General features: G+C 48.4%; 1 protein-coding gene across 9 annotated transcripts in view; it reads left to right on the top strand.

Moving 5' to 3' along the window:
* The window catches only part of MYT1 (myelin transcription factor 1), a 62,023-nt gene that overhangs the window by 32,007 nt on the left and 9,161 nt on the right, over positions 1–20,855 (top strand). For 5 of the 9 annotated variants that reach the window (XM_062642022.1, XM_062642025.1, XM_062642026.1 and 2 more), the window contains exons 5-18: positions 1,417–1,479; positions 2,213–2,460; positions 3,347–4,216; positions 4,844–4,978; positions 6,319–6,409; positions 7,970–8,083; positions 9,471–9,685; positions 12,074–12,279; positions 12,953–13,222; positions 13,614–13,768; positions 15,567–15,629; positions 15,833–15,901; positions 18,839–18,901; positions 19,500–19,583. In XM_062642022.1, coding sequence (XP_062498006.1) covers positions 1,417–1,479; positions 2,213–2,460; positions 3,347–4,216; positions 4,844–4,978; positions 6,319–6,409; positions 7,970–8,083; positions 9,471–9,685; positions 12,074–12,279; positions 12,953–13,222; positions 13,614–13,768; positions 15,567–15,629; positions 15,833–15,901; positions 18,839–18,901; positions 19,500–19,583 — 2,646 coding nt within the window. Of the gene's footprint in view, positions 1–1,416; positions 1,480–2,212; positions 2,461–3,346; positions 4,217–4,843; positions 4,979–6,318; positions 6,410–7,969; positions 8,084–9,470; positions 9,686–12,073; positions 12,280–12,952; positions 13,223–13,613; positions 13,769–15,566; positions 15,630–15,832; positions 15,902–18,838; positions 18,902–19,499; positions 19,584–20,525; positions 20,842–20,855 lie in introns of those variants that run through there. The other 4 variants (XM_062642029.1, XM_062642024.1, XM_062642027.1 and 1 more) reach the window with 4 other exon arrangements.

The raw sequence follows: 20,855 nt of genomic DNA, 5'->3' as shown, positions 1-20,855 counted from the left end.
GAATCATAAAATGGTTTGTGTTAGAAAGGACCTTAAAGCTCATCTAGTTCCAGCCACAGGCAGGGGGACCTTCCACTAGACCAGGCTGCTTTGCTAAGCTAAAGCAATCTGGTCTTCTTGAAGGTCAGACTCCTCCTCTCCTGACAGCTCAGCAGCCCTTTCCCATCACAGTTTGGGGCTGAATTCTCTTCTTTGAACGCAGTGATGTGATTTCTGCAGTGTTCTGGGGAGTTGAGTCATTAATAACCCACTGGTGCACCCAGAGCTGCTGCATCCATTAGTGCACTCAGATCCTCCTTATCCATCGCTTTCTGCAAGGGCTGAGCTCCCTGCTGAGAGCAGGAATTCTGCGTCCCTAAAGCCTGACTTGGCACTTGGTCCTCTTTAATGTTGTCCTGTGTCTTTTACTCCAGGAATAACAGGCTGGCCAGATCCCCCTCTGGGCTGGCGATGTCTTCTCCCTTTCCACTGTCATCAGAAGATTTCATTACCGCTTACAACTTCCCGGGCCGAGGGTGATACAATGCTAAATGAGGTTATTAATCGTACATGACTCTAGAATCCCTCAGACGTCAGGCAAATCACTTGGGCATCCTATAATCAATGCCATAATCTGGTTTTGCCAGAAAATGTTTGCTTTAATGCTTCTTAGCTGGAGCTCTTATAGCTCCTGGAGCTGGGACTAATTACCCCTGCCAGGGATGTGCTGAGGGATGCAGCGAGTGCTGTATGGCAAAGGCAGCAGCGGCTTCGAGCCCCTGGAAGTCTTTAGCTCACCCTCTCCTGCAGAGCAGCAGGAACAAATGTGGGGGTTTGGGAGACCTGGTCATCTAAACCCCATCCATTCCCCTAAAAGGGAGGCTCTGAGATGCTCCTAAGGGTTTTTGTTCTGGTGAGCCCTACCCAATGTGCCCTGCTTAAAATCTCGCTCCATTCCTAACCTGCTCTTCCCACAAAGCCACCCATTTCTTGCTGCAAGGACCCCCGGTTCCCTGACAAGCCATCAAGCAGGTGAAAAGCCCGTGTTTTCCTCCCGCACCAGAGAGGAAGGAAGCTGAAGAGTAGAAGCGGGGAGGCAGAGTGCAGTGGTTGTCTGCTTTTTAAAAGCTTGCTCTTACACATGCAAATCTTTAATTAAACATACTCATAAAACTATAATGAACCGTTCATTTAATTAAATGGGGTGAGTAATTTCATTAATTTTTAGCAAACAGCAAGGCTGCTCTCCTGCCCTCCTCGCTTGGAATTCAAAGGGCCAAGCTGAATCGTTTGAGGGGAATTATCTTCCCTTTTGTGGGTATTTTGCTCCTTGGGCACAGGATCTGTTTAACTGACCATAGTCTGTATAGTTCTAATTAAAAATGAATTCTCCGAGTCCTATTGCTGCTCCTGATGGCTCCTTGTTTCCCTCTCAAGCTGTCCGACCCCAGGCTGTAACGGCTCAGGACACATCCGTGGGAAGTATGCAAGACACAGAAGGTGAGCATGGGTTGGAGGTAATGGGGATGGCAAAATGCAAGCAAGAAGCCAATAGAGAGGCACTCACTGGGGAGAGGCTGGCTCACAGAAGCAACCCCATTTACCTGCCCCAAATCTGCCCACCAAAGAGCCTGTTTCAGCCTCTCCATCAGTTTGTGAGAGATCCCGGGGGATCTGCTTCTCCAGGCTGATGGGAACCTTCACACAGACCCCAAACCATGGCAGAAGTACCTGGGTCAGGTGCCTGGGATTGATGGGTGCTATCGACAGGCAGAGATTTTGGTCTGCTTGGCACCTCTGTGAATGGGGAGGGGAAATGAGAGCATGTTGGCTGCCTTGGCCATGCTAGCCTTAACTGAGGGTTGTCATCACCCTAGAATGGTGAAATCAGAGCAGTTGGTAGACATGACCCAGAAACCCAGCCTGGTTTCATAGAGGTGCTGGGAGCTGTTGGTCCTGCTGCTCCCAGGGCAACTGCTCAGGGGCTGGACTGTTGGAGTGAGCCCAGCATCCTTGTGCTGGGAAAAGCTGACATAGCTGCACGAAGTCAAGGTCTGAGAGCAGATCTTCTGGTCATGAAGGGTTAAACCAGGTAAAAACCTGGGCTGCTGAACCATCTGGTATTTTTAGTGTGTGTTTGTCCCACTCGCCTTTGCCTAACTGGTTCTGATGCCATAGCCATGCCCTTCTCACTCGGCCATGCTTCCTCTCCGCTCCTTGATCCCATCTGCAGTTTACAAAGTTGCCCTCTAGCAAAGAAGAGGAAACTTCAGGATGCGGAGGCCGAACATCTGGTGTCCAAGAGAAAATCCCATCCGCTCAAGCTGGCCTTGGATGAGGGCTACAACGTCGACAGTGACGGCAGCGAGGAGGCCGAGGCGAAGGAGGAATCTGGCTCCGATGAGTCGGAGGGGACACTGGAGGAGGATGAGGCAGAGGTGGTGGAGCAGGAGGAGACCCACAGCCCCGAGCCCTCAGAAGGTGGTTTATCATTGCTGATTGCAGGGCTGTGCTCTGCAGATGAATAAGGGGCAGGGAGTGTTAATAACCAGGAGTTATAGCTCCTCTTTATTATGTACATGATGGGTCCTTCAGTTATTATGTTTGGTAGAAGCACAACGGCAAAGCTCTTGTTAACTGAGGGGATATGATACGCACAGATTGTCCCTAGTGTCTTCAAGTGAGAGCTTTTCCATCAGGGATGCTCCGTGGGGAAGGACCTATGGAAAGCACAGAGGGGTTTGCCCCGTGGCTCAGATGCAGCCGGGAAGGCAGCCGGGGTCCTGCATCACTGCCTCAAGGGGCTCAGCTTAGTGAGCAATCCCAATGGATCCGGTTGCTATCCCAGAGGAGGAGTGATAGGCAAATGAGCTGGGCATCCAGCTGGGGTCCCAGTTTGGAGCCTCTGGTTTGGGAAGCACTGGGAGCCAGATGCCTGCCAACAGTGGGGGGGGGGGGGGGGGGGGGGGGGGGGGGGGGGGCGGGAAGCTGCATGCATCTGAGCTCCACAGAAGCTTCCACATGGAAATCCCTTTCCTACCTGCCATTCCCTAATGCAATAAATTGGGCTGCTCCAGGGGCATAACAGCCAGGCTGTGATTTCAATTAAGCTTAAGTGAGACAAAGAGATGTTTATGAGCTTATACAATTAATTTCCTCCTTTTTCCTTTTCCTTTTTTTCTTTTACTCCTTTTTTCTTTCCTTTAATTTTCCTTTTTTCATTTCCTCATTTTTCCTTATTTTCTCTTCCTCCTTTTTTCCTTTTTCTATTTTTTTCCTTTCCTTTTCCTTCCTTTTTTCCTTTCCCTTTTCCTCCCTTTTCCTCCTTTTCTTTCCTTTCCTTCTTTCCTTCCTTCCCCCATCCCAGAGAGAAGCCCAGCAAAACCAACCCATTATGGACAGAACACAGCAACAAGTACGTCTGGGCCCAGCAAGGCCAACTATAGCAGCTATCAAGAAATAATCGCCAACTCTCTCCTAAACCTAGGCCAAATAGCAGAGGAAACCCTCGCCATCGAAGGGCAGCTGCCTGAGGCTGAGCTGCAGGGCTCCAAGCCCCCATCCAACGTTGTGCATCTGGTCGACGAGGATGCGGGAGAGGAGGAGGAGTTAGTGGAGGAAGAGTGCGACAAGGAGATCATCATCCAGACGGAGGATGCGGAGGAAGTCATCGAGGTCACCAGCGAACGCAGCAGCGAGTTGTGTCCGGAGCACCGGGACGATGCGAACTGCGAGGAGTCCTGCAAACTGCAGAAGGGTGAAGCAGAAGAAGAGGATGAGGAGGAGGAGGATGAAGATGAAGAGGAGGAAGAAGAGGATGAAGATGAGGAGGAGGAAGAGGAAGAAGAAGAGGAGGATGAAGAGGAGGAGGAGATGGCTCCGGAAGTGATCTGTGAAGAAGCTCCTCACACTTCTCAGGACACCCAGAAAAGCCACTGTGAAGGGCAGTTCAGCCCGAAGCCCGAGTACTCGGTCATCGTGGAGGTCCGGTCGGATGATGACAAAGATGATGATGCCCGATCCCAGAAGTCAGCGGTGACTGACGAGTCGGAGATGTACGACATGATGACCAGGGGCAACCTGGGGCTGCTGGAACAAGCCATTGCGCTGAAAGCCGAGCAGGTGAAGATCGTGCGGGAGCCCGGCCGCCTGCCGGGGGAGCACGTGAAGCACTTCCCGGTGGATGAGAAGCAGAGCAAACCCCTGGACAGCATCCGGAAGAGCTACTATGGCAAAGGTATGGGGACACGTGCCTCCTTCCTGCCCATGCCCAATGGAAGAGCTGAACTTGCCTGCTTAGCACCCCATCAGAAAGAGACTGCCTGGGGGGTGTTCACAGCCCACAGGGGGGATTTAGCCACAAATCCTCAATGCCCAGAGGGATGGGGATATCCTAGAGGTCAACACTGAATGCACAAAATGAAGGTGTCATCTGCATCTCAGCAAGGGAATTGCTTGGCTAAATTGGTTGTTGGCCTTAAATCTCAACCCAAGCAGTAGGGCTGGTTTAAAATCCAAGTGGGTTTTAAAGCAGTGGCAGGGGAATGGCCACAACAACACAGGGTACTTGGCATTGGCTGTTGAGTCCCCTCGGTGCAGAGCTGGGCTGCCTGCGCCATCGCTGTGAGCAGCTCCCTGCTCCAAGCCTGGTTAATTACTCAAATTGCTTTGCTGGTGTTAATTTCTGGAGCTTCCAGTGTTGTAAATCCACCTTTGGGAAGAAACCCTCCAAACCCAAAGGGTTTCTCCCTGTTTCACTGGAAAAGCGGGTGGGAAGCATCCTCAGCACTTTTCCTCTCCTTTTAACTTCTCCGCCTCCAAATCCCTATCCTGCTCCCCACTGCCTTTCCCCCACGTTCCCTAGATCCCTCAAGACCCGAGAAGAGAGAAATCAAATGTCCAACTCCTGGCTGTGATGGGACCGGCCACGTCACGGGACTCTACCCTCACCACCGCAGCCTCTCTGGCTGTCCGCACAAAGACAGGATCCCTCCGGAGAGTGAGTACATGGTGGGATACACGGTGCTTAAATTAGCCTGAAGCCTTATTTCCTAAGGGGAATTTCACACCTGATGGGTAGAGCTGTTTTGAGGCCAACAGATGGATTTTATGACTGAGTCTCTAGAGCAAGCATGATGCTAATCCTTGGGGTATAATAGTTTCTGGCACGGGATGGTGCCTTTCCAAGTTGTTCCGGGATGTTTCTATCCACCATATGGGTATGGTTGGTGGCTGTGGAGTTCACTAGGAAGCCTTACCCTTCTTAAAGATTTTTAGCACCATCCTGTGGAGAATGAGATCCCTTCTCTGCATATCCAAGAGGTGCTTTAAAAACGCCTACCCACCTCCAGAGGTGTGTTGAGCAGTTCCCATCCTTACACTGAGTGTCACTTATTTTTCCCTGTTCGGGATATCACGTTGGGAAAAGGGGAAACTGTTCTCTCTCGCTGTCCAACTGTGCTGAAAGTGCTGCTGTATGGCAAAGGAGAGGAGTTGTTCAGGATGTGCAGGAGAGCTGAGTCTCCTCTTACGCTCTCGTCACTGGAATACTCCCAAGGTGCTATACCAAGATTCATCTCTTCCACAGAAAATATTTATCATCATCATAACACCTTTTTATATATACAGATGCATAGAGATTTTATTTTTACCTCTCCACCAGCATCTGAAATAGCTTTCCCTGTGCATGCACATAAAAATCAATGTTGTATGTTTATGATAATGCCATAATAGACAGGAAAAAAAAGGAGCCTTTCCTTATCAGTAATTTCAAAGGTTGCAGACCTGCCATAAACACCCAACTGCAGGAAACGAGGAGGAAGTACAGCTTGAATGCAAGAAAAGGGTATTAATAAACCCCTAACACGAGCTGCGTGCTTTAGAAAAGCTTGCAAATCAAAGCGTTTTCTGTGCTTTTAAGGTCAGTGCTGCAGGAAGCAATAATCCTGAGGATTAAAATTAAACCAGAAAAATAAAGAAATCAGAAAAAAAAGGACAAGTCCTAAGGAGAAAGCAGAGAGACAATTTCAGTCGCTCAAAACTACCTGAAACTGGGAGACCCGGCTCCAAAAGGGTGGTGGTGGGATGGGAGAAACCACATTCCAATAGGCAAAGGAGGCCAAGCTGTGTGCCGAGATGCTAATCTAGTGCTGACCTGAGTGCTGCCGCTTTGTAAATCCCTCACTCTTTGCACCGACAAATTCTAATCACAGCATTTCACACTCCCTGGTTTCTAGGAAGTCCAAGACTTGATGATTTTGTCTTTTTCTCTTCCCTCTGATTTTTATCAAGTTGTTTTTGCTTCCCTTCCCCTCTCCCCTTCCCTTTCTCGCCCCCAAGTCTTGGCGATGCACGAGAACGTGTTGAAATGCCCCACGCCAGGCTGCACAGGACAGGGTCACGTCAACAGCAACCGCAACACGCACAGGAGGTACCAGCTTTGACTTCTTCTCCCTAATGGCCAGGGCAAGGATGGCAGCAGGGCAACCACCCCCAAAGCGCTGGCTTCACTCTTGCATTGAGAGATGGGGCAACTAAGACTAGGAAAGCAGGGATGATCCCAAGACAAAGAATAACATGGGGAAGTATGATGGGGCAGTGATTTCTGGCTGGGCAATAGGGCATAGCAATGCTTCCAGGTGGGATTATGAAGGTGGGGGGTTCATGAAAGAGGTGTTTGGCACAGGGTGCCCTGTGACGCTCATTGCAGGGTGATGTTTGTGTTTAGTGATGTGGCACTGTGCAGGATTTCTAGGCATATCCATGTTATTTAGGCTGAACTGACTATTGACCTGGGAATTCAGGTCCTTTTGCTGTAGGACTTCAGCCCAGATGTGGTCAGGAGGGGACAGAGGTGTGCTTTGGGACCTTATAATTATACCCCATGCTCTGGCTTCAGCTAAATTTGAGCACTTCTACAAACAGAAAGGCTGTAAGAGGAGGTGATGGTGCACTTAAAAGCTAGAAACCTTTCAAAGAGCCAGACCAGCTTGTGCTGCAGGGATGCACTCATGAATTTATGATTTACCATTCGCTGCACTTGAGCTTAACTGGCAGAGAGTGACAGCTCCAGGAGGGCTGATGCGTTTGCAGGAGCAAGGTGAGTTTGTGCCATGACTCGTTCAGCCGTGGAGGAAGCTGGAGGATGCTTCACTATAGCTGCTGGGGGAGAACTGAGGAAATCTGCTTGGTTAACTGAGAAGCTGGGTTTGGTGCAGGCAGCAAGTGATCACAGTGAGGCTGAGGTGATCCACTGGTGCTAGGGGGTTACGGAGTGAGCTTTGGGGTGAGATCCAGTGGGGTGAGAGCTCTGAATTTCACACAGGGCTGGGTTTGGGTTCTCTCAGTGCTGGCTGCTCCGGTGATAAAGGTGCCTGTGACAGGTTGGGGTTGACTGGGAGTGTGCAAGCTCTGCTTAGGAGGGATTTTTGCCTTCCCTAAGCAATTGCTGTAAGCCAAACTGTCCCAGAGAGGCAGAGCCTGGCTCACATTTAGGGTGTTTGTGAGTAAAAGCCATTACAGCCCCCAACCTCCCCCAGGCACCGATGCGCTGTCAGCCCTGCACATCAGAAGTAAATGCTTCCCTGCAAGTGCCCCTCAGAAGGTTCCCTGCAAAGGATCCACATAAATATGACTGCAAAAATGCCATTTAACTGTTAAAACCACTCAAAGAAACCAGTTCCATCTCCTGTGCTCAGCTCAGGGGAGCTGCTGCCTTAATCTACCTCCGTGCCCTGGGGATGTTTGGCTGCTTTGCTGCTGGCCAAGACTAAAAGCAATAATAATAATTATTTATTATTATACATATTAATAACAAACATTAATAGAATTATAATAGTTATTAATAATTTTTAAAATAATAATAAAAAACTTTAAATGCAAACACTTTTCTCATGGGCTCAGTGGGTGCCTGAGGTGAAGATTTCCATGCTCATCCCTCATGCTTGGTTTTGCTCTCTCTGTTCCTCTTCCTTTAAAATCCCTGCCACAGTTTATCTGGGTGCCCCATTGCTGCTGCTGAGAAATTAGCCAAATCACATGAAAAGCAACAAACCCAGTCTGGTGATCCTTCAAAGACCAGCTCCAACTCCGACCGGATACTCAGGTAAGTGGGACCACAGCAGGTAACGCTGCCCCAGCCCTCCCTGTGCTGCCACGCTCACAGGAGCATCCGTCACGGCTCCCTCCAGCTGCATCTGGATACTGCTGAGCCCTGTTATTATCATCATAGGTCTCGCCAAGGTGGGGAGATACTTAATTGATGATCCCAGGGAGGGCATTGAGGACAATGAATTGCTTCTGTAGCATCAATTAATGCTGAGGCTACAGGCCAAAGGGTTTCACCAGTGCAGCAGAAGGCATTTGTGCCGATCGCTCTGCAATGCAAACTGCCAGAGAATGATGGCTATTATATTAGCATTATAAGTAGGGTGGGCTTAGGGAGCGGGAGGAGGAGATTTAGGCTCCATATAAATCACTCGATGGCAGTTTCACATGAGTCCACTCGCTTTTCTCCCTTAGCCCGCACGGTTCAGAGGAGAGGAGCCTGCCACTCGTTGCCAAACCAGTCACATTTGTTCTGTTATTTCACCCATCTCTATCTTCCTGGGAGAAAGGGCTGTCTCACATGAAGGATACCCCTGGTAGCTGCTGGCTTCTGTGGCTGATGTGATTCATGAGCCTACAGATGGAGCGTAATATGGTTAGTTATTTTGCAACGAGAGCAGGATAACACCCGCAGTACAAGCCCTGAGCAGCACTCCCACAAAGGCTTCAAGGTCTGATTAACTTATTTCTTTGCTCCCCAGGACTGCTGGGCACCCTGGTGCTCCAGCACTCGCTGCTTTGGAAAGGCCATTTAGGGCCATTATTTATTTATTTGCAGCAGAGCCATCACGAGGATGGTCCATGCTCCGAGGAGCTCCTGCTCTGAGGACTCGCTGGTGGAAAGAGGTCATGGGAAGGAGAATAACAATAGGCCATTTATATACAATTTATATGCAAGACAAATTGATTCCTGATAGGCAGCTCAGCAGAAGCGGGTCTTTAAGAAGGACTCTGCAGGCAGGGAAGAGACCTTGGTGCCTTTGCAATGAACCTGCAGCAGGGAGCAGAGGTAAACTGGGGTCCTCAAACCTTCATGTGCTCTCCTGTGCCCTAAATGAGTGATGCTCAAGTGTCTACTGCTGTTGGAAGATGCTGCCACACTATAGCAGCCTTCAAGGATATTGGTTTGGATGAGACTGGCACCTCAGAGTTTTGCTTGAGAAAGAAGGAGAGAAAAAGGGAAAATATGGAAAAAGAAAAGAAGGAATCCAAGAGACCCAAGCTAGATGCACACTAGAGCAAGAAGAATGCCACTGCTCCCCTCTTCCCCAGTCACCCCTCAGGGGCAAGGTGCAGCTACACATGCCCATTGAGACTGGTCCCCTCCTAACAGCCGTCTCCTCAAGGAACAGAGAAATCACTGTTGCTCATTGTTTCATCCGCAGGCCTATGTGCTTTGTGAAGCAACTGGAGATCCCTCAGTACGGAAGCTACCGGCCCAACATGGTCCCTGCAACCCCCCGGGCCAACCTGGCCAAGGAGCTGGAGAAGTACTCCAAGGTCACCTTCGATTATGCAAGTTTTGATGCTCAGGTTTTTGGCAAACGCATGCTTGCCCCAAAGATTCAGACTAGCGAAACCTCACCTAAAGCCTTTAAATGTAAGTCGGGAGCAGGGATGGGCTGGGTTTTGCATATTCTGCCTTTCTCGGTGTATTGCGAAGCTCTTGGGATGCTGGGCTTGGGGTGATGGGAGAGTCTTGGGGCTGGGCTGCTGGATCCCTCCTGCTGTTGCAGAACGGGAGGAGAAATGGTTGGGAATATTAACCTGAGCGATGTGTCTAGGTGGGATAAGTTACACAGTTGTCCTCAGTCTATCCCTGTTGCTTTGCAGTTCATATCTATTGATCTGTCTTTCCTCATCTAGCTAAATGGATTACAGTTTTCTCCTCTTCCATCTTATATATGACCCACTCCACACATTTGTCTTCTCTGCTGTGCTCCGCTCTCCAGCTCTGCTACCTATCGATCATCCACCTCCTATGTCCCAGCTCTTTCCTATCATAGCCACCCACTTCAGCTCTGTACCGGGGACCTTGCACTGGTTACAGCACTGTGCAAGGAAAGAGTGGGTAATAATGAAATGGCTAAATAAACCCTCAGGGGCTGGGCTGCCAGGAGCAGGAGGGATGCTGCACGGAGAGATAGATGATGCTAAAATCCACCTTCCCTTTGACACCAAATGTGCACCTGAAGACATCTTTTTGAGAGGAAAAGAATTAGATTTAGGAGCCCAGTTTGCAGAAGTCAGCAGCCTCGAGAGGGTTTTCTGTGTCTGGCTAATCCCACTTCCACAATCCTGCTTAATCCTGATGCAGCTGCTCTCTAAAAAGTGCTCGTACTTGAAAGCATCCCGGTTGTTGCACTACAATGGAAGCGCCCTTTATTGCAGTACTAAATCTGTACAGGATCAGACAATGAAATTGGATGGAGGCCAGAGAGCACAACTGCCACTGTCATCCTGGGTTAGGGCTGATGGAAAAGTAATTTGTTTCCCAGCACAAGCGATTCTCTCGCTGAATAGATTGTGTTATTTGCAATATTAGCAAAGAATTTTCAGTGTAATTGTACTGACAAAAATAATTCCAGCAGACCCACTAGGATAATCCTTTCTATTTTTTCTCCTCACTTATTTTACTAATTTGCTGATTGCGAGTCTATTAGTGGTAGAAATACTTACAAAATGGAAAAGCATCGCTGAGCCTCCGGTGTGAAATTGAAATTGGCATCTCACGATCTGGGATATTGTCAGGTTGGGCTGGCAAATACCCACATCCCGCTGCAAAGACATGGATTAAACCGGACTCGAAACCAAGGAGCCATGCACAAGAATAACCATGCGGGCAAAGCTCCAATGAGTTAATCAAAGCGACAAGATGAATATGATTGCCAATCATAGCAGGGAAATCTGTTCCTTTCACTGAGAACTTATTTGAAAGAGATCTTCATCCAGAGGGATTTATATTGCCCTGCATGTGTGTGCATAACTCCCATTAATGTCAATATGCATTATATACGCACACAAGGAGGGAGAAAGCAGGCCTTGGGAAGATTAGCATTTTATAGTGCCTTATATGACTAGATTGTAATGGGAATAATGGAATTGCTTTGCTCTGTAGCCACATCAACCAGGATTGTCTTGCTGCTTTTGCTGCCATCAAGCCAAAGCTTGAGTCTTTGCTGGGTGAGATTCTGACTGGAAGGGGGAATTTTTTCACCCCCAAATTAAGAATTCAATGATTTTGTTGATGAATTCAAAACACAATCCTGTGAGTGATCAAAATCCGACCATCCCCTGTTTGCACCCACTGAAATCACAGACTTCGCATGGGTCAGGGCCCTCTTAGGACCAGGTTCAGGATTAGTTCAGTATTGTGGGTTGACCCTGGGAAATACTCGCTTTCATTTCATAGGGTGTAAAGAGAAATTGCATCCAGGACTGCACTGTCTTGCACTGTGTTATAGGGCAGCAGAGCAGTGTCGTGGCTGGGTAATAAATCCTGTTATTCAGGCGCGCTCTCATGACATGTCAGCTGTCAGAAAGCCCGTATTTCAGTGGTGCCATCATTGCGAGCTCGTATTTCATGGCCACGGTTTTGCCATTAATGGAATTCTGTAAATGGTAAGTTTTCAAACGTGCTACAAGAAATCTCCCCGTACGTCAGCTCCGCAGATAAGTTATGAACACAGAGAGAACAATGAAGAAAGAGCCAGGAAGCTTCTCTAAGCTTTCTCCTTTAACCACCTGCACTGAGGAGCAGCTTTGATGAAGGCAAGCACTCATGTTTTGGGGACTTGGTGGCAGTGTCATTAATGAATTAGGTTTTCACATCATTCCTAAAGCAACAGAATAGCCCGTGGATCGGTAATAACCACAGGCTGCCCTGGATCTGCTCATACAGGGGCTGTGTCAGCCTGACTTAAGCTCTCACCGCTCTCCGTGCTGGTTATACATTAACCTTGTGTTGTTCCTTCTGCTTTCATTCCAGCCAAACCTTTTCCAAAGGCCTCTTCCCCCAGCCACAGCCCCTCCAGCAGTTACGTGAAGAGCACTTCATCTTCCTCCACAGGCTTCGACTACTCGCAGGATGCTGAGGCTGCGCACATGGCTGCCACGGCCATCCTCAACCTCTCCACCCGCTGCTGGGAGATGCCAGAGAATCTCAGCACCAAGCAGCAAGAGGCCCCTGGCAAGGTGAGCTGAGGGTGAGCGCGGCTCCAGCTGCCACAGAGTGGGTTAAAGCTTGAAGTTTGGGATGGGAGAAATACCCTTTTTTAACCCTTCCTTTCATTTTAATGTTTAAATATAGAGGGGATGCAGAAACTCATCACGTCACCCTCTAGCTCCCTGCTTGGGGTGATGCAGTTTGGAGGAGGTAATCTTGGCTCTTTGTGTGTTATGGGGATGTATCGTGGTTCAAATGACTCATCTGAGATGAGCATCATTCCCAACCAGAGTCTGAGCTGGTTTCAGTTGCTCACTGCTCTGTGTTTGATGCCATTTGAGATCCCCCAGTTGTGTCCAGGCTGATCTCCAGCTATTTTTCAGAGGGATGCAGGTTTTCCACAAGTCCTGTGTTGCATTCCCAGCCTTGGGCAGATGTCTCGGATACCATGGGGCATCTTAAATGGCACTAGATGCCTGCGTTCAACAACTGAGCCATAAAACCACATTGCTGGTCGTACAGGGCACGTTTCTGAACTATTTATGAAAGAGCATCCTTTTTCATTCAGTTCCTTCTAACTGACTGTGGAGAGGATGGGACATGAATAACCTGCCCCCTGCACTGCAAAAGACAAACGGGGGCAAGATGCCCACTGGGAATTGCTGGCAGCTGCTAACGTTGGGCATGTTTCCAACCTTTCAGTCCATGGACATTGAGGTGGATGAAAACGGGACTCTGGATTTGAGTATGAACAAGCACCGCAAGCGGGAGAGCACCTTTCCCAGCAGCAGCAGCTGCAGCAGTAGTCCCAGCATGAAGTCCCCAGACGTGTCCCAGCGCCAAAACAGCACCAGTGCCACAAGCAGCACCATGACCTCCCCCCAGTCCAGCCAGACCTCCCGCCAGGATGAATGGGATGGGCCCATTGACTACACTAAACCAAACCGTCAGCGGGAAGAGGAGCCAGAAGAGGTGAGAGGTGACTTTTGATACTTGAATAATGCCTCTTGTGGGACTGAATGCCATGGTTGCTTGTGCAGTTGTCCTGTTTTCCCCCAGAGCCCCTAATTTGTCCCTTGAGCTAGGTGCTGCTGAGGATGAGTGCGGGGGGATTGCACTCATCTTCATCCCCCCAAAACCTTGTGAAAAACCAGGTGTAAACCCCTGTACAGACATGGCTTCCACATTTTTCCTCTAAAACAGTGAAATTAGAGACTATTGGATCTCTGGTTTGGGTACCACAGAGGGTGTTGGTAATGCTGCGCTAACTCACAACTGGGATGAACCTGGGATTCCACCTTTTCCCATCGCTCAGCAGCAATGACCACCACGACAACCACTTTTCCTATCTGTTTTCTTGCAGTCAGAGCCTGCTGCCCACTCTTTTGCCTCCTCGGAAGCTGATGAGCAAGAAGTGTCAGAGGAAAACTTTGAAGAACGAAAATACCCAGGGGAGGTGACTTTAACCAACTTCAAGCTTAAATTCCTCTCCAAGGACATCAAGAAAGAGCTGCTCACGTAAGTCCTGCCCCCAAGACCTATCAAATATGTACCCAGCACAGCCAGGCTGGTGGGAGACAAAATGTGTTCTTGCAGGATTCATGGATGGGGGCTGTCACGGCGCATCTCACATTGGAGAACCTTGCTCATGTCTATGTAGTTATGGCACTGGGTGGGTGGAAGCACAGACCCAGGTCTGTTCTGTTAGATGGGGTATTGGTCTGCATCCACAATGATATCCAAATTAGGGGTTAATGTTTAGAGCCTGACCCAAGTGCTGCAGCTTGGACCTGGCTCTGACCTAATGGCAGGTTGGGATCAGTCTGCAGGTTGTGACCAGGATGTCCCAGCAGATCTGCTGTTCTTGGCTTTTCCTGCACATTTGACCTTCCTATATGTTAAACAGGGCATGGTTTTGCTGACCCTATACAACACAGATTGTTATCTGGTGATGCAGCAGGAGGCTGAAGGAACAGGCAGGCAGGGAAGAGATCCGTGGGGGCAGAGCAGCAGCAGCATCTTCCCTAAATGAGCCAAGCACAGAGCAGCTGCCCTGTGCAAAGCTCTAAAGGCTTTTTAAAACCCAGCAGTGATATGAACAGCAATTTCTGAGGTAGAGCCTTGAAATCCTCCTGTGCTTTAATTGAATTACAAGGATAGAGAAATTTCCTAAATATAAATAGCCTTGGAATAAATAAATGGTGTTATGGGCAGCCCTGAGACTTCTCTCCCTGTTTAGCATCCTTGCTCCTTTCTGGCCCAAGGGCTGTAATGAATTAGCTGTAGTTAACAGAGGAGCAGACTTGCCCACTGTGTCTGTTTGATGCTCCAGGGCTGGGTGTTGGCAGTTGCTGTGAAGATGCTCCTCACCTCTGTCACCCTCCTGTTGGTGCACGAGTGGGTACCACGTACATCACTGCTGCTTGAGCATCTTCGTATCAGCGCTGGCTCTAGGGCTTGCTGTGTTTGTGAGGGTGTTGTGGCTGTGAAGAGGATGCAGGGGTGAGCCCCTTGAGTCCTCTTCTCCTCCCAGCTTGGGCTGAACTGTCCCAGGATATCCCTGTGGTGTCCCGGGACATCCCCACTCTTGCATACCTTGGGCAGGCAGGGCATGACTGGGCCAGAGACCCACTGCTCAGGCACAGACTGGGTTTTATTCCCTGGACACCCACAAGGAATGGCACCTTTTTCCATCACTGCACAAGGGCAATTCACAGGGAAGGCAGCAGAAAGGGAAGGGGGGAAATGCAGCAGACGGGATGTGGCAGCTTCTGCCCATCCTCACTTTAGGATCCCTCAGGCGCATCAATCGGAGATTACTTTCATTCCCTTTCTGGAGTGAACAGTATTTCCAAGCTTTTATTTGCAGATACAAGGGCTGAAAGAAAGAAAACCATTTCATAAAGCTGAAATCTGAGGCTTTCAAGGAATAAGCTGATTCCTGCAGCTTCAGTATTGCAAATATCATCCACATTGGCAGCACCCAGACATGGAGCTCATGCCTGTTTGTCCATGCCACCCAACCAGCTGCTTCAATTCTCCCACTGCCATCGAGCAAACCAAGCAGTTCCATATTCCAAATGTTTTCTCCACATTTCCTACAGTTTTTTCCATTTTTTTGTAGGTTTTTTTTTTCAGGATCTTTGTGATCTTTTGGGGGATAAAAAAGGAGGAAGGGCAGCTGATGGGGAAAGAGCTGGTTTACTTGCATGCAAACATTAGACACACACTGAGATCTGATGGAAGGAGCCAGCTTTGCAGATCCATAGCTCTCAGATGAATCCATTCACTTATCCTCCTTCTTCTTCTTATCCAGTTGCCCAACCCCAGGCTGTGATGGCAGTGGACACATAACAGGAAACTATGCCTCTCACCGCAGGTGGGTCAACCTTTGGCTCATGGTTTGGGCTCCAAAGACATCTTGATTTTTGCCCTTTAGTTTGGTTCTGGTTCCTCCCCCTTCTGTTGCCCCTCTCCCTCCCCAGCCCTTTTTCTTTTTCCTTTTTTCCCTTTTTTTTTTCCCCCTTTTTCCCTTTTTTTTTTTTTTTGGCTTATCCAGATATTCCATCTCTTCTCTTTCAGCCTTTCTGGTTGTCCTCTTGCTGACAAGAGCCTCAGAAACCTCATGGCTGCCCACTCTGCTGACCTCAAGTATGTTTGCGCTCAACTTGAAACTCCTTTTTTTTCTTTATTTCCACCCTTTTTTCTCTCTTCCTCCCATCCTTCCCCCCGTCCTCTTGCTCTGCTTTTGCTTTTCCATCCCTTCCCTTCTCCTTTCAAAGAGCCGATCAAAATCCACCTGTGAGGAGCAGTGATGGGGGCTAACCTCCAGTACTGCATTGAAGAGAGGCAGTGGCATGGAGAAAGGCTTATTTTTGGGAGGGGGGATCAGGGCAGTGATAAGAAATAAGCTGGATCCCAGGCAGATTTCCTTTGGGAATTCCTTCCCACAAGGAAAACGTCCTTCTTTTTCATTTGGCTTCTTTTCCCTAGTTTGTGCCTTTTCAGTCAGTGTTTTTGTATGCCTTTCAAATAATCCAAAGCCCAGATAAAGACACATACTTTATTTTGGGGAAGAGGCACAGCTGGGAAAATACCCTCAATTTTAGGGGCCATTCAGGATATAGTGACAGTCGGTTCCTATTAATTTCCATGGGAATTTGATTTGTGAGAGATCATGGACACACTCAGTGAGGCTGGACCCAGAGCCAGGGGTAAAGGGCTCATGGGCACCCGAATCCCTGTGTTCCCACTTCTGATCCTGAAGGGAGGAATCTGGTTTTGCCACTTTCATTCAAATATATTCCTTGGAATCCCATTTGCAGCTTTGTTTCTGTCTTCCCCAAACTCATTTTCAGTAGGAGCTTATTCTTCACAAGAGGGTTTCCCAAATGCTCTCTTTGGTTGCTTCCCCTAAAGAGAGGTTTAATAGAAATAGTATTTAAAGTGATGGAGACACTGGTGGGACCCTAAATCTCCTCCACCCAACCTGCACCTTTGGGGGAAACCTCATTTAAATCTGTTTTCAACATCTCTCCCATGGATCCAGCTTATCTTTGGAGGCTGATTCTCCTCTGAGCTCCCTGCTTTGAATCCAGTTTCAGGCTTATTTAGACACTGAAATCTATAACTGAAGAACCTCTACAGAGAGGAAAACCTCATGGAGGACTCCACATTGCATAGGCTTACAATGAAAACCAGTAATGCCCTGTGTCCTGTGTGCTGGCAGTGATGTTGAAGCCATACTAGAGTCAGGCAGGAGCCCCTTTGGACATTAAGGTGATTGGTAAAGTCCCAAATCCCTGTTTGGTGCCCAGTGTGGGGCTGGGACTGCTCCATACTCCACCACCAATGCGAATCCTTGTGCTGGGAAAAATGCTTGTTAAAAGCCTGCTCCTTATCACAAAGGTGGAAAAGTAGCTGGATTAGTTGATATTAATAGAATATGCTAGTGGATGGAAAGGACTCGCATGATTAGCACTAAGTACACTTAATCATGCATTATAGACAATATACACTTTGAAAAGGACCTCTTAAGAGAGCTTTGCTGAACTGGTGTTTCTCCAACAGCCTTAAAAAATAGCCAGTGATCAGGCAATTAGTGTTACAGATATTAAAAGCTCTCAGGAACAGTGACCATTTCTAGTAAGGACCTGGAGATCAAGCAAACTGGGTTGGTCCTCAGAGAGCATCACTCCAAGCCTTGGTGGGAAGCATCCCCCACTCCCCTTGGGTACCCAGTGTCAGTGCTTTGTATCAAAATACTGTGTAAAACAGAGGAATTCTGGACAAATCAAAGCTTTTAAATGTTATTTCCCAAAGACTATTATGTCCTAGTGAGGATGGGAGCAGAGGAAGGAGGAAGGGAAAGAGGATTTGGAGATATTACAGATAGCGCAGACAGAGCTTTTCACAACTTCAGATAAGACCATGTCAGTGTTTCTATTATAAATTCTATTTCAGGGGTTAATATACCTGGTATAAAAAAAAAAATAGCTCCAGGCTGGAACATGCAATAAAAGGTCTCTGTCGGTATGATTTGTCTCCAGATAATTAAAAATGAAAATCAAATTACTTCTCTTCCCCTCTTTAAAAGTCCTGCAAGGCAAAAGGAGTGGGTTTATAATTCCATCCCGCCCTGAAGCAAGAACAACAAAGGAAGAGTTTTGCTTTCTACTTTAATAGCACATAATAGGGAGATGTCACTGCCATTTCCTCAACCTGTACTTCCAGATGCGCTAGGGAGCGTGCATCCTCACTGAGGTCCTGCTGGATGCGTCCCTTCTCTTAGTGCACCAGCCCTGTGTGTATTTATGTTTTCCTGGGTCTGAGCATGCTGAGCTTGGCTCCTGACTTAGTCTCCCTGACACCCTTCTAGGACCAGGACATGTCCCTGCTCTCCCACCTTAGATAAGGTGCTCCACCAATGGAGACAATTCATTGCCCTACAAATGCCAAACCCTTCCCAGAGCTGGTGCAAAAAAAGAGGATTTTGGTATTTTGTGACAAAAAAAAACAACCCAAAAGGACATTTAGAAAAGGCTCTTTCCAAGCTGCAAAGCTAAGGGCATCTGTGGAAATCACTGCTCCACTCACTCTTAGGGGCCAGAGCTGAGACCTTCAGTTGGGCTTCCTTTTGGTGGTGGCCGAGGTGTCCAGAGCTGTAGGCTATTGTTCTGGGTTTTGCCTAGGCTTATGCCCAGCCCACTGGCCATGGATGGCATCTGCTGTCTCTTTATGGCTTCAGGATGACATCCATTGTCCTGAAGGTCTTTTATTTGGTTTATTGTCATCTCCTGAGCTGTCCCCTTTGTGAGGATGGGGGACAGAAGCTGGGAGCCACCATCCACTCTGCTCCCAACATCCCACTCTTCCCACTGATGCTCCTCTCCAACACCCCCATCATGCGGCGATACATTGACTCCGGTGGATATTCCAAGCCTTGTTCTTATGGAGGGAGAAGGGGCAGGATGAAAAACCTGCTTCTGTGCTGACAGCCCCTCAGTTTCTCTTTGCAATGAGCTGCTGCAAAGCACCGATCCCCTGCTCCCATCCCCAGGCTAATCTGAGCCTCCCTTTCCTCTGCAGGTGCCCTACTCCTGGTTGTGATGGCTCTGGTCACATAACAGGAAATTATGCATCGCATAGAAGGTAAGATCTCCCTTCAATTAGTTTTTCTGTAGCTTCTTTCTGTTTTGTTTTGATTTTGGGGGGGGTGGGGGGTGCTTCTTCCCCCTGCAGTGGGCAGAGTTGTAAAGTTCTGAATAAAACATTAATGTTACTGACAACTGAAGCCTATTTTCATCTCTTTAATCTGACTTCTCTTTTTTTTTTTTCTGATGTTGCCAGCATCTGATTAGAAGCTCCTTTCAACAGCATAAAAGACAAAGGGTCAGATTTTAGCTGATGCAATGTTCCTGTTAATAATGCTACCTATTTATGACTTCTATTATCACTTTAGAGCATTAATAGCAGAGATCTGAGCCTTCTGTTTCAACAATTCCATTAAACATCGCAGGCTGTTAGCAGAGATCTTCTTATCTAGACACCATTAATTACTGTCCATCTCCCTCAATTTCTGATTATCTTTTTTTTTTTCCTCCTGACTTCTCCTCGTGATGTGAAGCTGCAAAGCGAGGGAGATCAAAAACACTGTGCCAAATGCAAGGGAAAGCTGACTGAAGCGGGGGAATAGCAAATGCAGTGATTCTGCCAGTGAGACAGGCCTTTCTTCTCTTTTTAACCACAGTCTGTCAGGCTGCCCTCGTGCCAAGAAAAGTGGGATCAAGATCACCCCGACAAAGGATGACAAAGAAGACCCAGAGCTGATGAAGTAAGTCTGGAGATACCTCCCGAGTGGAGCCTTTCGCTCTATCCCCCTTTGCCTCGCACAGATTTACGCGGAGCAGCACAATGATGCTCAAAGCATCATCTGCCCGCGCTAGAGCCAAAGCTCATCTGTTGGTTTGGGGAGGAATTTTTCCCTAATCCCCAAAATGGTGTTGTGATGTTGGAATGTGATTGGGCAGTGGGGAGGTAATGGTGTATTTGGCTTTGTGGATGTGAAAGGTAAGCTGGTAGGGTGCAAGCTGTTCCTCTCCTACCTGGGCTTTATATAATTCCTAAAGGGTTGTAAATGAGGATAAAACCCCACAGGCAAGCAGAACGTTGCAGGTTTTTGGGCATCAGTGGGCAGGTGAGGGGTGCTGGTGGTGCTTATCTCCTAGGAATGCAGCAGAAACAGGAACTGAGTGCAACTAGGATCCAGTAACCTGGACTTACATGTGTTTTGTAGGGTCTTTGCTATGGCTGAATACCCAAAGCAAACAAAAAGCCTTTCTCTCTGCCTCAGGCTGAATTTTTCTAAACATCCCAGGGGATTTATTCCTAGTGGGAATGGAGATTTTAAATCCCTCAGCTTTCGTTTGCTGTGAAATCCATTTGTCCTGACTTTTAGCAAGGCTGAGCTCACAGGCTCAGCATCCAGAGCCTGATGTGAGGTTCAGGGTCTGCGTCTTGACCTCTCATGCTGCTACAGGACATCAAAGCTTTTACAGCAATGCTGGGGCTAACACTGACTCCAAGATCCTAATCCAGAGCATTCCCAGCTTTTCCAGGGCCTGTCCACTCACCCAGCAAGTGCAGGCAGAGAGGGATAAAGAAAACCCTGTTAACCCCATCCGAGCTTCCATTTGCTATGAGCACTGGTGTATCTGCCCAAACCCCTTTGGCTCAGCAGCCTGTCCCCACATGCATCTATTTTGGCTCATTTTAGCCCTAGGGCAGGTCTTGCCCTTGCAGAACACAGTGAATACCTCTGTGTATGTGGGGTTTGCCCTGGACCAGAGGCTGAGCCGGAGCGGGAGGCTGGGGGAGCGGAAGAGCCCTGCGGGAAACAGGGATGCGCCAGCCGGGGGAAGGACCTTTAGGAAGAAGATGGTATTTGAGCCATCTGCTGTGTTCTCGGCATACAGGAAGGAAAGCTCCCGGTTAAATGAGCCGTGTGGTAATTAGCAGGAGTTAGCCGAGTTTATTAAAAATTAAGCAACTTCCTCAAGAATCTGTGGGATAAAAACTCCGCTTTTGGCTCCAGTACGTTGCTGCT

This window comes from Pezoporus occidentalis, unplaced genomic scaffold (assembly GCF_034315485.1).
Source record: "Pezoporus occidentalis ecotype Australia unplaced genomic scaffold, CSIRO_AGI_Poc_V1 ctg70, whole genome shotgun sequence".
Classification (NCBI taxonomy): Eukaryota; Metazoa; Chordata; class Aves; order Psittaciformes; family Psittacidae; genus Pezoporus; species Pezoporus occidentalis.
Note: the sequence above shows the minus strand (reverse complement) of the source record. Positions and strands in the feature narration are given on the sequence as shown.